The sequence below is a fragment of the Euprymna scolopes genome, chromosome 10 (assembly GCF_053919585.1).
Source record: "Euprymna scolopes isolate OS-2025 chromosome 10, ASM5391958v1, whole genome shotgun sequence".
Classification (NCBI taxonomy): domain Eukaryota; kingdom Metazoa; phylum Mollusca; class Cephalopoda; order Sepiida; family Sepiolidae; genus Euprymna; species Euprymna scolopes.
In genome coordinates, this window is record NC_136491.1 from 20850948 (window position 1) to 20866519 (window position 15572).

The 15572-nt window shown below is 34.6% G+C and overlaps 1 protein-coding gene across 1 annotated transcript in view; it reads right to left on the reverse strand.

The window, feature by feature from the left end:
• The window catches only part of LOC145285846 (advillin-like), a 186889-nt gene extending 171772 nt beyond the window's left edge, over nucleotides 1–15117 (reverse strand). The window contains exon 1 of the mRNA XM_080134287.1: nucleotides 14956–15117. Coding sequence (XP_079990413.1) covers nucleotides 14956–14980 — 25 coding nt within the window. The 5' untranslated portion in view covers nucleotides 14981–15117. The remainder of the gene's footprint in view (nucleotides 1–14955) is intronic.
• Between the last annotated feature and the right edge of the window lie 455 nt (nucleotides 15118–15572).

The window sequence follows — 15572 nt, forward strand, 5'->3', positions numbered from 1 at the left end:
TGTGTGCGTGTGTGTGCGTGTGTGTGTGCGTGTGAGCATGTGTGCGTGTGTATGTGTGTTTGCGCGTGTGTTTGTGTGCGTGTGTGTGCATGTGTTTGTGTGTGTGTGCGTGTGTATTTGTGTGTATTTGTGTGTGTGTGCGTGTGTGTGCATGTGTTTGTGTGTGTTTGTGTGTGTGTTTGTGTGTGTAGTTGTGTGTGTACGTGTGTGTGTTTGTGTGTTTGTGTGTGTGTGTGTGTGTTTGTGCGTGTGTGCGTGTGTGTTACATCACAAATTTTAAGCAGGTAGTATGTAATATTCTGTTTCACATTCCTAATGTGCATGCTCTGTGATTTGAATGGCTCCCTAGATTAAAAAAAATATATATATATATAAAAAAAAAATTGAATCTGTAAATGAAAGTGAAAGCTCCGACCGAAATAAATTAATCGCCGACGCACAAAGCTAATCCATAGAGGATAAATAAATCAGCTTTCTAATTTGCTACAAACAAATTAAAAACTAGTGGCCACGTAAGCAAACATGACTACGAAACTTACAAATCCACTAAATAATATTAATCTGGTTTATAAATTTATTTGCATTGTTAGAGATTGCATCTTTATTGATAATAAAGCCGGGAAATCTCACATGAGTGCATCACAACAAAATTCTCTAGAATCTTCGATTCTTTGGTGATCAATTTGATGATGATGATTGTTTCGGAGATAGAGATGAAAACTAACTTGGCCGGTTCGTTTAATTGTTCTGCTGGGCTGTATACGCGGTTGGCAAAATGGGAAATGGTTCATCATTACGAGGGGCGTGCAATATGTAATGCCCCTGACCCACTTCCAATTGTCTGATCTAGCTGAAATTTTGCATGTGCAATCATTTATATCTCTACTGGTTATATGGCAAATTACAGCTCTGAACTAATTGTGGTTTCTGTTTTACAGGTGTTTGAACTGAGTCAGATGTGAAATGGAGTCTGTTGAATGTCGAGCAGTGATCCGGTTTTTGTATTTGAAAGGACGCACACCACAGGAGACTTTTGATAAAATGTAAGAAACTTATGGTGATAATGCCCCATCATATGACCTTGTAAAACGCTGGCATCGTGAATTCAAACATGGCCGGATGTCTGTGGAAACAGCTCCCAGACCTAGTCGCCCCACTTCTGCCATTGATGAGGCATTTGTCCGTCAAGTTGAGGCTGCCATTTTGGAAGATTGGCGCATTACTATTCGCCAAATAGCCCAGCCCAAAATGTCAAGATTAGTACAGGGTCTGTGGAAATCATTCATGTCCATTTTCATATGCATAAGGTGTCTGCCAGATGGATTTCCAGGTTGCTCACACCATTCCAAAAGCAAGAACGCGTCAAGTGCTCGAGGATGAATTTGGAGATGTGCCAAGAAGATGAGTCAAAGTTTTTCAAAAGACTGATTACACAGGATGAAACCTGGGTCCATCACTATGATCCAGAGACCAAAGCCCAGTCAATGCAGTGGAAGCACTTGGACTCACCACCTCCAAAGAAGGTAAGGGTGCAGCCCTCCGCTGGCAAGGTCATGCTCACAGTCTTCTGGGACGAGGACGGAGTAGTGATAACAGATTTCCTGGCAAAGGGTACCACAATTACAGGAGCCTATTATGCTTCACTTTTGAGGAAATTAAGAGAAGCTATCAAAATCAAGAGGCGGGGCAAGATCAGCAAAGGTACCCTCCTCCTGCAGGACAACGCTCCGGTCCACAACTCGCATGTTGCCAGATCAGAAGCACGGGCGTGTGGTTATGAAATCCTCCCCTATCCTCCCTACTCTCCTGACCTTGCACCCTCTGACTTTCACCTCTTCCCAGCCATGAAGATGTTTTTGAAAGGAAAGCATTTCCCAGATGATGCAGCCTTGATTTCTGAAGTCATGCCGTGGTTGGAGGACCAACTTGGGGTGTTCCATAAAAACGGTTTCAAGAGCGGCACCAAACTATGGGAGAAATGCATAACTCTGGGTGGTTCCTATTTAGAGAAAGACTAATAACTGTGCCAAGTTTCGTTGCTCTTCTGCTATGGGAAGTGGGTCAGGGGCATTACTTATTGCACGCCCCTTGTAATTACTATTAATTGACTCCAAAATATTTGCACCAAAAGTATATAGTTCTTTTATTGTGTCCAAGGTACATTATTTGGATATATATATATATACTAGCAAAGATACCCGTGCTTCGCACGGAGCTTTGTTGCGCACTCGGGTACCAAAATCTGTGGGCACCTTTCCAGTAAGTTGATGTTGTAAGAGCAACGATTGCATAAGGTGATTAACATTTTGACTACCTCTTGTAGTGACTGAAATTCAATCAGGAACTTCACAAAACATTTTCATCAAAAAGGAAGGTTACTTGATGTTACATAGTAAACTTTTCATTGAAGTAATTTTCAACTCTTGCTTAAATTTTATCTTGCACATTCAATACTAAAAACTTACCACAATCAGATCATGTCAGTTTTTCCTCATATCCATTTCTCGAACTTTTCACTGAAGAGCCTCAGGGTAAACTACATTTCTACTGCTTTGATTTGGAGCCAGAATGTAGAGTTTTTCTGAACTTCCTGTCCGGCTGATGGAGACGTAGAACATACCGTGACTGAAGCAGTCTGATGTTAAGTCTACGCCAATGGTGTTAAATGTCTGACCTTGACTTTTGTTTATGCTCATTGCAAAACACACCTTCACAGGAAATTGGAGTCTCCGGAATTTAAATGGAAGTTCTGAGTCCGATGGAACTAAGGGGATCCTTGGCAGTAGAACGGTTTCGCCTTTGTAGGGACCACAGGAAATGGTGGCCTCAAGTACATTGGTGTGCAATCTGGTGATAACACATCTGGTTCCGTTTGTTGTTTTTGGCGGTTCCAAGGATCGAAGAATCATGATTGGCGATCCAATTTTGAGATTTAAAATGTGTGGAGGCATTCCAGATATCTCCAAAGAGTTTAAAAACTCCACAGGGTAGTGAACAGCTTCATATTCATTAGTAGCCGAATCAACTGACTTGTATTGCCTTGTGTCTCCTGGAAATTCATTCATTATTGAATTGTTCAAATGATTCACATTGCTGTTTAATGGCGAAATAATAGCCCTCTCAGCAAGCCAATCCGGTGATTTTCCATTGTTTTGCAGGTCTGGGTACACTTTGTCTTTCAGTTGCTTCTGATTACCGACACATTTACCAAGCGCAGTTGGAATCTTAATTGTGTCAGGTGAAGAAGTGATAGGAAACTGACCATTACCGATTTGGAGAATCAATTTTGAGAAGTCTGCTGTAGCTGTGTTATCAGAGATATAGGCTCTCATATTAGTAGTCAGTCTCTTCACTATAACGTGCCTCCAGAGATAGGATTGTTTCAAACTTGCATTGACAATGTTAGCCCTTGTGCCATTTTTAACCACTGGCAGGATTTGACGGAAATCACCACAAAATAAGGTTGGAATGCCACCCATGGGATTCTTGTTTCCTGTGATGTCTTGCAGTGTTCGGTCAATTGCTTCATAAGCACTCTTGTGCGTCATTGGGGCTTCGTCTACAATGATTGCAGAGGTGTCTCTAATTACATTTGCCAAGGCTGAGTTACCAGTAATTTTGCAAACTGGCTGATCCATTCGATGAGTATCCAAGGGTACTTTAAAAGTGCTGTGAAGAGTGCGGCCACCTTGTAGTAGAGTAGCAGCAATGCCACTGGATGCTGTTGCAAGCACAATCTTTCTCATGGATCTAATCTTTGCAAGGATCAAATTGATTACAAAAGTCTTGCCCGTACCACCTGGAGCATCAAGAAACATCATGTTTTTGTTCATTTCACCTTGTGCTTCCAACATTGCCATGAATGAATTGTAAACTTCTCTTTGAGAATCGGTCAGTTTTTCTTGCATATTTTTTGCTTGTAAGGAAAGTTCTTCAAGATTATAAGTAACTTCACGTTGATACTCTCTCGCGAGTCTTTCATCTCTCCCTTGCGTTGGTGCAGGTAATCCATAGCTTGCCAATGGTTGACCGCACATAAGGAGAACTTTTTCTTCAATTAGACAAAGAGTTTTATTGTAGATGTCCTCATTAAAATCTGCTTCTGGATTGTTAACTTCTTGCCTGTATTTGTGAAGAATGTCTTCAGATATTACATCACGAAAAGCCATCCAGATCTCAAGAGGATTTCTTGGCTCACAGGCTGTTAAAATTATCACAAATAGGCTTCGCAAATTTGAAGGTGATTGAGTGGCACTTGCCTCTCCTACTGCTTGATGCAAGTGATGGTCATTTTCTAGAAGGCCTCGAGCAAGGCACGCTGCTCTGTATGTTTCAAACACCTGACCATTGTATGCTCGCAAATTTTGAAATGAAGTTGGACCAGCAACCTCATTGAGCAACAGGCGTAAGAAATAACACTCCCCTGCTTTTGGACTAATCGTGTAGATTCTCCCAATGCATGGTGCCTTCCATACATCATCATTTTCAGTACCTTCAACTTGTACCCCACGCATTCTTCTCATCCATTTCTTTGTCGATTTGTTCCAAGTGTAAAACTCAGGGACTTCTACGTATTTGAGACCCCTTGCAAAGTCATCCTCATGGCAGAGTTGAAAAAATGCTGTCAAAGTTGTGGCAGGCGGTGGACCTTGGGCTCGTTCCAGAGCAGTATCAGCTGAGAACATGACACGCTGCCCATTTTCAAGATGAACAGAAAGTTGTACAATTGGGGGGAAATGTTCATGGATGGGATGTTCCAATATCCTCCAGGCCGCCTCTGAACTGCCGACATACCTTGCATTCTGGAACTGCTGGATCTCATCCACAATGTGACTTTGTACTTGGCCTTGTTGGTTAGCTGCTCCATCAGTTCTTTGTAGTTCAAACACTGCTTGATCACATCCTTTATTCACGTATTTGAGGACATATTTGATGCTTTGGATCGAGCTGCAAATTTCTACGTTAATGTGAGCGTTGAACTGCTGAAGGAGGACCTTGTTGTACGGAACAATCCACTGGTTTGTTATTTCTTGATTAACACACCGACCATTTCTCTTCATCCTTATTGTACCAGTCTGGCCTCCATCTTCTGGTTTTCTTCGCCTGTACTTGGGGTAAGAGTCTTGGCCTTGCTCGGTACACTGAAGAAATTCTTTTGGGTATTTTTTGGAACATTTGTTGTCAATCATACATGGACAATTTGGATTAAATGGTCCACAAGGTCCATGCACCATATGTGCCATCACTTTAGCATGAAGATCAGGATCTTCCTCTTTGTCAGGGATCTCTGCAGATATGCAGAGATCCATTTTTTCTGGTAGAAGTTTGTCCTCTAGGGCCTGCCAGGTGAGGATGTGTGCATGCGGCAGTCCTCTTTTTTGATATTCAATACTGTACAGGAAAGCCCTCAACCTGCCAAATCCTCCCTTTTTAATAAATTCAAGTAACTTTTTTAGCTTCTGCCTGAAAACCCTGGCAACAATATCTGGACGATCCTGAGGGTCTTGCCCTTGAAGACAATTTTCTGTAATTTCTGTCCACTTTGGATTTGTTGTGAACGTGATGAAGAGGTCGGCTCGGCCCATTCGCCGAACATATGCCATGGCATCACTTTGATGCTCAAACATGTATCGAGGGCCTCCTGTATAAGTTGCCGGAAGAACAACTCGTTGACCAAACTGTTCTGGATTCCCATCCTCCCTAAGAATTGAATCTCTCAAGTTGCTATAATTGTCAGCTCTCAGGGTCTGTTGCTCACGCCTCAGGAACTGTAAACGTTCTGTTTCAATCTTGCAGTACACATCCACCAGCCATTGTTGAAATAGCCTTCGGTACCAGAGAAAATAGTTTCCAGGCCGAGTCATTAAATGGTACGAATAAAATTGCTGTTGGGTAACTTTTCGCCCATTGGATGCCTTCATGTAGATGTTGTAAGATGGAGAACCATAAGGGGTACATTAACGGGTACATTAAAGTATCGTAGAGGGGATGTAGTTCGGAGATCCATTTTAATGTATCATTTCTAAAACGCAAGACAATATCCCGGTTAGCTGTTGGTTCATTCTCCATTAATATTCCAATCTCATACGTTGTTGTTGGAGCATTGAATCGCCGTGGATGCTCTTCTTGCGGCCTTCGGTCTTCCCTTATGACAACTTTATGTTCTACCAAGTGTTCTTCTTCAATCCTCTCCTTTGTTGTTTTCAGCTGACAAATGAAGCTGTTGTTCTCATGTAAAAATTCAGTCAGACTTTGGAGAATGTCTCTATTGAGTCTACTGTCACGTCCCCGATTATGTAGTTCCTCTTCCAGACTATCCAAGAAGTAGACTTGAATAAACTTTGCTGTTTCATCTTCAGGTGGTAAAAGACTCCCAATCTGGTGGCAAACCTGGCCTCGAATTCTAAAAGAAGGATTCCACCCATGTACTGCCGCAATTTTGTGACCAAATGATGTCATTGCAAAACAATTGTTATAACTGCGTAGATTTTGCAGAAAATCTTTAGAGATGGGACCATTGCCGGAGAGCAAATCTTGAAACAACTGAGGCAGTGGTGGAAAGCTATCAAGCACAACTTTGCCAGAAGAAGAACAACAACCAGGGTTTTCTCCTTTAAATTTTACAGCTGAGCAATGTTGACATACTTTGTCCATTTTTCCTATATCAGCTGTAGTGAGAGAGTCATTTTTGTTGTAGAGCAATCCTTTTCTATTGCAGTGTTCTATTTCATGGTGTCTCAAAGCAGTCATTCGTTGTCTAGCTGCCTCGTTTTCTGTCAATTGCTGGGGCAAAGTCATACTCTCTCTCCATGCAGCCTCTCGTTGTTGCCCTTGGTATAGGCGAAAGCTTCGTTGGGTTTCCGATTCATTCTGATGTCGTTGAGCCACTCTCAACTGACCTTGTGTACGTCTACTTACCTCATATAATTCATTCGATCGTAATATTGCTTCTCTTTCCAGTGCATATCTTTGCCTTTCTTGAATTTCATCTTGTGATGAATTTAACCGCCTTACAGCATGTCTAGTTCTGTCAGCTTCACGTTGGGGTTCTCTTTCCAAATCTGACAGTCTTGCTCTCCTTTCTCTTTGACGTATCCTGTTAAGTTCTAGACGTCTTTCTCTATCTGAATTGTTTTCATTGGAGCGAATTGCAGCAACTCTTAGTCTATTAGCTTCCAATCTTTCCATTCTTTCTTCCTCACTTTCGTTTCTACTTCGTTTGGGTGGCATAATTTCGGTTTCAAACGGAATTGTTTAACGATATTAATGATTGTAAATTAATTAAGCGTAAAGGAAATGTATACTAACTGAAATGGACGAACTATAAATAATATTTCTGAATAGTACAATTATAAAAAATTATATTGTACCTATTTACTATGCCTCCCCACGGGACAGAGTTAGACACCAGGGTCGTTTTTTAACGTGGAGAAAAGGTACAAAAATAAAAATTGTCTCAGTCGTGAAGGATTTCTCCTCCACCGAAAGAGAACAAGAAAATGAAGTGCAGCATCTGAAGAACAGATGGTATTTATTTGCTCCCCCACTGAGCAAATTAGGCACAAGGCCGTTTTTAATGTGAGGTAAAAACCAGCTCCCCTAAAAGTAGGCAAAAAGGGGGCACTCTGGTTACCAAAAATAATAATTGTCCCAGTATAGAGGGTTTCCCCTCCATTGACTGGTACAAATTATCTTAAGTGCAGCATCTGCCGGAACAGATGGTATTTATTTGCTCCCCCACTGAGCAAATTAGGCACAAGGCCGTTTTTAATGTGAGGTAAAAACCAGCTCCCCTAAAAGTAGGCAAAAAGGGGGCACTCTGGTTACCAAAAATAATAATTGTCCCAGTATAGAGGGTTTCCCCTCCATTGACTGGTACAAATTATCTTAAGTGCAGCATCTGCCGGAACAGATACTACACTTTGATCTTGACCAAAAGGAATGAATAAAAGCGACCTACGTGTGACTCATTACTTCCGGGTGTAAACGTCACAGTCTAAAAGTAATAATTAAAAAAAAAAGTAAATGTAAAATAAATGTAATACCAACTTAGGTTAACTAAGTAAACAGTACAATTAAAACAGTTCTATTAAAACAAATAATTACTAAGATCTAGGTAATTGTTAGTCTCATTGTTAAAGAAAAAATGTGTAAAGAAAAGTTCTGCTTTTGTGAGTACGTGTATTTCTTTTAAATTACATAACCTTTTTATTTTATTATTTATATCTCTTTTAAATTTATATATTTTGTTAGTAAACTGGAAGAAATTCAGTTGAATAAAACCTTGTTCGTGTTCTTTACGTTAAACTCATATTTTTATAAAAGGTTCATCCGGTTTAAAGAAAGCACTAAGTTTAAATAAGACTGGAAATAACTAATTCAATATATAAATAGAAAAATGAAATAAATATAAGCTTTAAGTCTTAAGATAGTAATAATCAAAATGTAATAAATTATTTGTAGTTCAAATCTATGATAAGACAGGCTTTCGAAATAGGCTCGACCAGAAAGATTAAATTGGAACGAAATTATAATCTCCGTGCCATTTTCAAAACAACCCCACAAAAGTAACGGTATCCTGCAGTTGGTTAAATGACAATGGTTGTAAGAAAAATGTAAAAGAAAATGCGCTTATCTGTTTATTTTGACCTGTTTTATTTAATTAAAAAAAAATTGGCTATAACTGGAAGAGAGCGTTATGTTTTGGGGGTTGTTTAAAAAATAGAATGGAAATAAAGTTAGTTCCGTTTTAATTGTCTTTAATTGCGGCAAGCGCTAACAAAATCGAAAAATCACTGTTTACATTCGAAATGTTAACTTTTATAGGTTTACAGGTTTGCTGACAAGGCTGGGGGTGTTTAATACAATTATTTTACTAAATTGATTTTTTTCATTTAAAAATGAAATTATTTATTTTTTAATAAAGTTTTATTTTAAAATATTTGTTTTTGTTTATTTATATAAAATTACGATAGTTGAATTGTATTCTTTCAATAATATTGGCAAGTAAAATATAAAAGATTAAAACGGAACGAAATTGAAATTTCCATTACATTTTCAATACAATCCCAAAACATAAAGCTTTCCTCGCCAATGAATTGTTTTGATAATATACGTAAAGTGAAATAAATCGAATATAAAATTAAATGAAAATATATTAAATAATTAAATGTTAAATAGATTTTGTAAATAGTACAGTTGAAATGATTAGAATATTTCCAATATGTAATAAGGTCGAGGTAATTAGTTAAAGAGATTTAATATAATGTGATATGCAAATGAGCATAAGTCATTCGATATGGGGGTGGTTTGTAGACTAGTATATAAAGAAATTAGGCAAAGATTCTTATGTCTCCTTTAACAGAAACATCCTAAAATGGGTTCTAATGTTTCTCTACCAGGAGAGATCTACCCTCTTACCTCCTTTATATTTCGTTGATGATGGAGAGCTGTACACACAGACAGAAACACACGAACCCTATTACTTTATAAAAATATAGATATATATATATATATAAAATAAACGTGAAATCACCTTTTTCTTTATCCTATTCTCTCTGCTTCACTTTTTGTTATCAAGTAAGATCTTTGACTTACTTGCAGTTTCATCAAATACTTTTGCAAGCAAAATCCGATCCGCATTTTGCTAAATCTTACCTTCTGATGAGAAGGAAAGTATTTCTTCGAAACTCTGCGGATTAAGGACTATCCACTTATTTAGTGTTTCCTTTTCAAATTAAATGTTTTTAATTCTTTTTCAAAGCGTTTTTTTAACATGTTTTATTAACTATTTGCTCTTATATATATATATATATATATATATATATATATATATATATATATATATATATATATATATATATATATTATTTTTTATTTAAAAAAAAAAACAGTGTTTACAAAGTGCCGGCGCTATCAAAATTTTTCTATTGATTCAATTTTTACGATATTTTCAGGGTCAATGTGAAATTTTATGCGCTTTCCAATAAACCGAATATAATATTTTAGACAAACGTTTTTTTAAATCCCCCCTATTTTGAAATGTCTATTTAAATTTAAATAATTAATTAAAAACTCGTGTATTTTTTGAGAAAAGAAAAAGAATATATTTCTTGAACTGTTCTTTTTTTTAAAGCAAAAAATTATAAATAAAATGTTACTAGTTTTCAGGTATGGAGGCACAAATTTCTTTACGCGCAAAGGTAGATGGCTAACGCGAATGTGTGGTTTTTACTTCCTTCTGTCCACCTGTAATTCAAAAAAATAATAAAAAAAACTACTTCCGGTTTTAAATAAAGACGTAAAATGTTTGCATCATGGCGGGTTTTCAAATAGGCGTTTAAAAAATTCTTTTATTGAAAAAATAAATGGATTTGAAAATATAAATATGGATAAATTCTTAACAATGAAGAATGCAACTACACATTGATTAGTAATTTTTATAGGTAAGTGTTTTTTTGGAATTTATATCGATTTTTTCTAATCGACCTAAGTTAAATTTCGTTTATTTTCTTCAAATCTTTTAAAGAAAACCGATTTAAAAAAAACAAATATTGCATAATTTGCTATTAAACCTGTTATTTTTTAAAAATTTGATCTTTAATTGAAAAAAAAAAATTAATTAGGGTTTGAATTACATTTTTCGAGTAGTTATAAGCTTGGAAAGATAGGGGGTCGAATTATTCAATATTTTTTCACGCATTCGTAAGGTCAGTTTCTGACACACCTAATGATGAGACGATTCCAATATTTTTCCCGATTCCAATACCATTAACGATTCCGTACTAAATTCCTGATTACGATACAATTAACGATTCCGATTCTTTATAAATCTCTAAATAGTTAACTATAAAAGTTGTTATTTTGTCGCCATTACTGTAAAAACACATCTTAAATGTGCATATATTTTCTCAAATGTAAAAACCCACTTCTGAGGGTGTGATCTAGAGATTTTAGTCTTACTGAAAGTTTAAATAAATAAATATTTATTATTTTATTATTACTACAAGCAGTGGAAAATGTTTCTTAAACCAAAATCAAATAAAAAATATAATTTAAGGAATCGGTTTTGGAATCGGAAAATAGGCTAAAATTTTTCTGATTCCGATACCCCAAAAAGCTCCCATTTTTCTGATTCCCGATTCCGATTAATATATATATATATATATATATATATATATATATATATATATATATATATATATAAAATATATATATATATATAAAATATATATATATATATAAAATATATATATATATAAAATATATTATTCCGATTAATATATATATATATTCCGATTCCGATTAATATATATATATATATATATATATATATATATAAAATACTCTTCCCTGCAACCTCTTTCCCACAGAAGAGACGTTGCGAGCCCGTCTCTACTTTATCGTTATTTTTATGGTCGGTGCTTGTCTGAGCTTCAATGTATGGTCCCTCCCCGCCAAACTTTCACGAGGAACATTCGTCTAGCTGAAAACACTGTTACTAATCTCCCTCACTCTTTATCCATGCCTAAACCTAGATGTAGATTCCATGAACAAAGTTTCTTTCTTAGAACTGCACACCCGTGGAACTCTCTTCCATTTGCTTGCTTTCCAGCTGACTATAATATGGTCGTATTCAAGTCCAACGTAAACAAGTTCTTGAAGAGCCGTCCCCCTTAAGTAATCCAATTTACCAAATTTCCACTACTAACAATTACTACGTCACTGTCCCATTGACCACTGTACACTTATTAACCCTTATCCTCGAGTGGCCTCTGGGCCTTGATCAGTAGTGACTCCTTTGTAAAAAACAAACAAAAAAAAACTATATTGATAACTTACTTTTATGCATGTACAAATATTAAAAAATATTTAAAATAATATTATAGAATCAATACTCTATTAAATATTATATATTACAAGAAATAATTTGACCGGTGGACTAATTCGCAAAAAAATAAAAAAATAATACAAAAATAAAAATGATAATACCGACCGTGTTTGTTTACAATATCACGTCAGCTTAACGATAAATGCCCTGGAAAAGCCACTTCTGTTTAATGTTTAGTTTTAAAATATGAAAATGAAGAAATGATTTGTGGCTATTTTAAATGACACTTGTTCTTTTATCGTAAATTGAACTCATTAAGAGGAAAAAAAAAGAAAGAATAATAAAATGGTGAGGGAATCATTCGATCTGTAGTCGAATGATCTACCACTCAGCTATATTTCCTAATGTCAATAATTCAGTTTATTTTTTTTAAAGAATAATCATATGCTAAGATTTTATTATCTCCCTTGCCAGTAAAAATATTTCCCTGTAAAAATTTTCTTTTTTATCTATAAGAAAAAAAAAACTATTTCTAAATTCAAAATGGCGTAATAATGTAAACATACTATAAGGTATTTACAGCTTCTCTTCCAACTTTCGGAATTTAATCATGTCAAAACGCATTTATTTCCTTTTGATGGAGTGAATGTTGCTATTTCTTTTGATGAGTTAAGGGCAAAATAGATTCACTGATTGATATAATAATGAAGTGATTGATTGTGTGCTACGAAACAAACTGTCAAGAATTGTAAATGTAAACTGAATTAAAGGAATAAATTGTAAGATAGTCAACATCATGAGATTTGGAATAGACTTTTGTCATTTATTCATTATATTGCTCTGTAATTACATTGAGCTTATTAAATAAGGATTTGTATATATTATAAGGAAATAAATGATATTTCTACAGAAAAAAAAAGTTCAATTAAAACAAGAAAAAAACCCTTATATATATATATATATATATATATATATATATATATATATATATATATATATATATATATATAAGGGTTTTTTTCTTGTTTTAATTGTACTCCTTGTCGAATAATTAAAATGTTGTATACCTTTCTTAGAGGTTTATAAAGGTTTTTAAAAATTTGCAAAAAATTTTTTCAACATCAAGATTTTATTTTATATCATATATATATATATATATATATATATATATATATATATATATATATATAGTAAACTTATTTTATTATATATATATATGTATATACATTTACATGCATACATATATATAATAAAAAAATTATATATTATATACAGAGAGATTTAACTGTAGAGATTAACGCACGCACGCACACACACACACACACACACACACACACACACACACACATATATATTATATTATTGGTAGTATTATTTAAACAAAACCAAAATGTGTCAACCAAAGAGTGCTCAATGTTTATACAGAGCAATATAAATATGTTGGATGTGATAACTAATGGCTACACATATGCAAACATGTTTCAGTGACCAAGGAAAATCACCTCATAAGGCCAAGAATATCCACGAGCCTCTCTCGTGGATATTCTTGGCCTGATGAGGTGATTTTCCCTGGTCACTGAAACATGTTTGCATATGTGTAGCCATTAGTTATCACATCCAACATATTTATATATATATATATATATATCCACATTTATTTAGATACATTAGATTTACATATTCTATATATTTCTATAAGTTTTTTTTATCTAAATAGTAAAACACATAATGAAATAACTGTAACCCTACTTTTGATTCAGCGGGTATATATATATATATATATATATATATATATATATATATATATATATAAGAATTGTAGAATTTATGTTTAAATTTTGTTAAGTAAAAATATAGAATTTTTAAACAAAAAAGTTATTATTTGAAACAAGGAATACAAGAAAGTTAAAGTTCTTTCCTTAATCCATAGATTTTCAGTGCATGGCTCATAGCAAGGAGACCCGACCTTGATCAGGATTGAATGAGGATCAATAAATGTTCCACCCTCTCATATTTGATTGTAATCGAAATCAGTGAAATCGCCCACTTATTAATCAAATTGATTGATTGTCTGCTCTAATTAAGACCTCACCCTTCCCCCGCAGTGAACGGGAAGGAAAGTCCAGAATACATCATAGTCTACATTGCACTGTAGAGAATCTGGTGCTGATTTTATAAAATCATTTTTAAATAACAGCTTCACTTGAAGTATAAAATGCAAAAGTCAAGCATCAAGAGGCCAATTGTGCTCTAAAAAGAAATATTGCTCTTGAACGCGCCCCTGTCTTATTAAAGAACAAACTGTTGATTTTATATTATTTTTACATAATTACTAGTATTAAAGTTAAGCGTACAAAAGTCAAGTATCATGGTTCAATTGTGCTCTAAACAGAAACATTAATTTCAAACGCTCTCCTGTCATAAATGAATCTACAGTTGATTTTATAGGCTAAGCCTTTCTACTTGTGCGGTGATAAAATTTCTCAAATGCACTTGTGATGTTAGGTTGTATGAACGTGTTAACTTTGGTCAAAATTGAACTTTTTTCTTTTGTCAGATTTTTCCATTATCGATTTTCAATACTTATGACACACATCTTGTTACAATACCTACGTAAGACCATTCCCCGACACATCAAGTACCTTCATGTGAAATTTAAAAAAAATCGTCTCAGCCGTTTCCGAATTCATAGGGAACGAACATACATACAAAGTTCTTTGTATATATATATATATATATATAGTCTTAAAAGTTTTTTAATTTTTAAACTCATATGAAAAATAATTTAAAAGAAAATGTCAGTCTCAAGTTCTTCATTAGAAAACTACTTTGATTGTAAACAATTCATCTCTTGTAATAACTACATTAGTTTACGCTCAAGAAATTATGGTAGTCCAAGGAATATTGTAAGATCATCAATTGTTTACCATTAAAATTGTTTTGAGGGTTTAAAAATATTAAAAATTGTTTTGGGGATTTAAACACAATATATATCTTTATATACATAAAATAGTAATATATATATATATATATATATATATATATATATATATATATATATATATATATATATATATATATAAAAACTTACACCAAGGCAGTACATATTTTCTAACAAAACTCACCTACAAATCTGTAACAGTCATCCATTTTGTTGGCAAATTAAACAACTTCCTTTAAAAGCAGAAATAGAATATCCGCAGAGACCAAAGGACTCTTTGGTTAGAAGTATCCCTCAAATAACTTATTCCGAAACGTGAAAAGACAAATGCAGTATAATATTTTGTGCAAGGTAGTGGCAGTAGTAATAAGTCTAATCCAGTGATTAATGCCCCTCCCCACCTTCCTTATTCTCTTTGTACTTAATCCCATCTCTTTTAGCTACGATTATAGATTTAAATAATCTTTATAAAAAAAAAAAAAAAAAGGTAAGTGTGCGTTCTGGCTTTGTCATCGTTTGCTTCTCACTGGGTGTGGTGATAATAAGCGTGCCACTGTGATTGGAATGGATCCACCCTCTCTTTTCTGCAAGGAGGGGATAGCAGGTATCATACTAGTATTTATATCAAGGACAAATTGTCGTTATTTTATTACCTATGAGATTAGTTTTGCTTTACGATAAGTGTCTGCCTGACAAGATGCATTAAAATTTTTTTTATCTGCTATGGACAGCGGTTGCAACTGCAATCATTTTCATTCGTAATTTAGATTTTCAATTGTTTGAAAAAAAAATGCCCTTTTC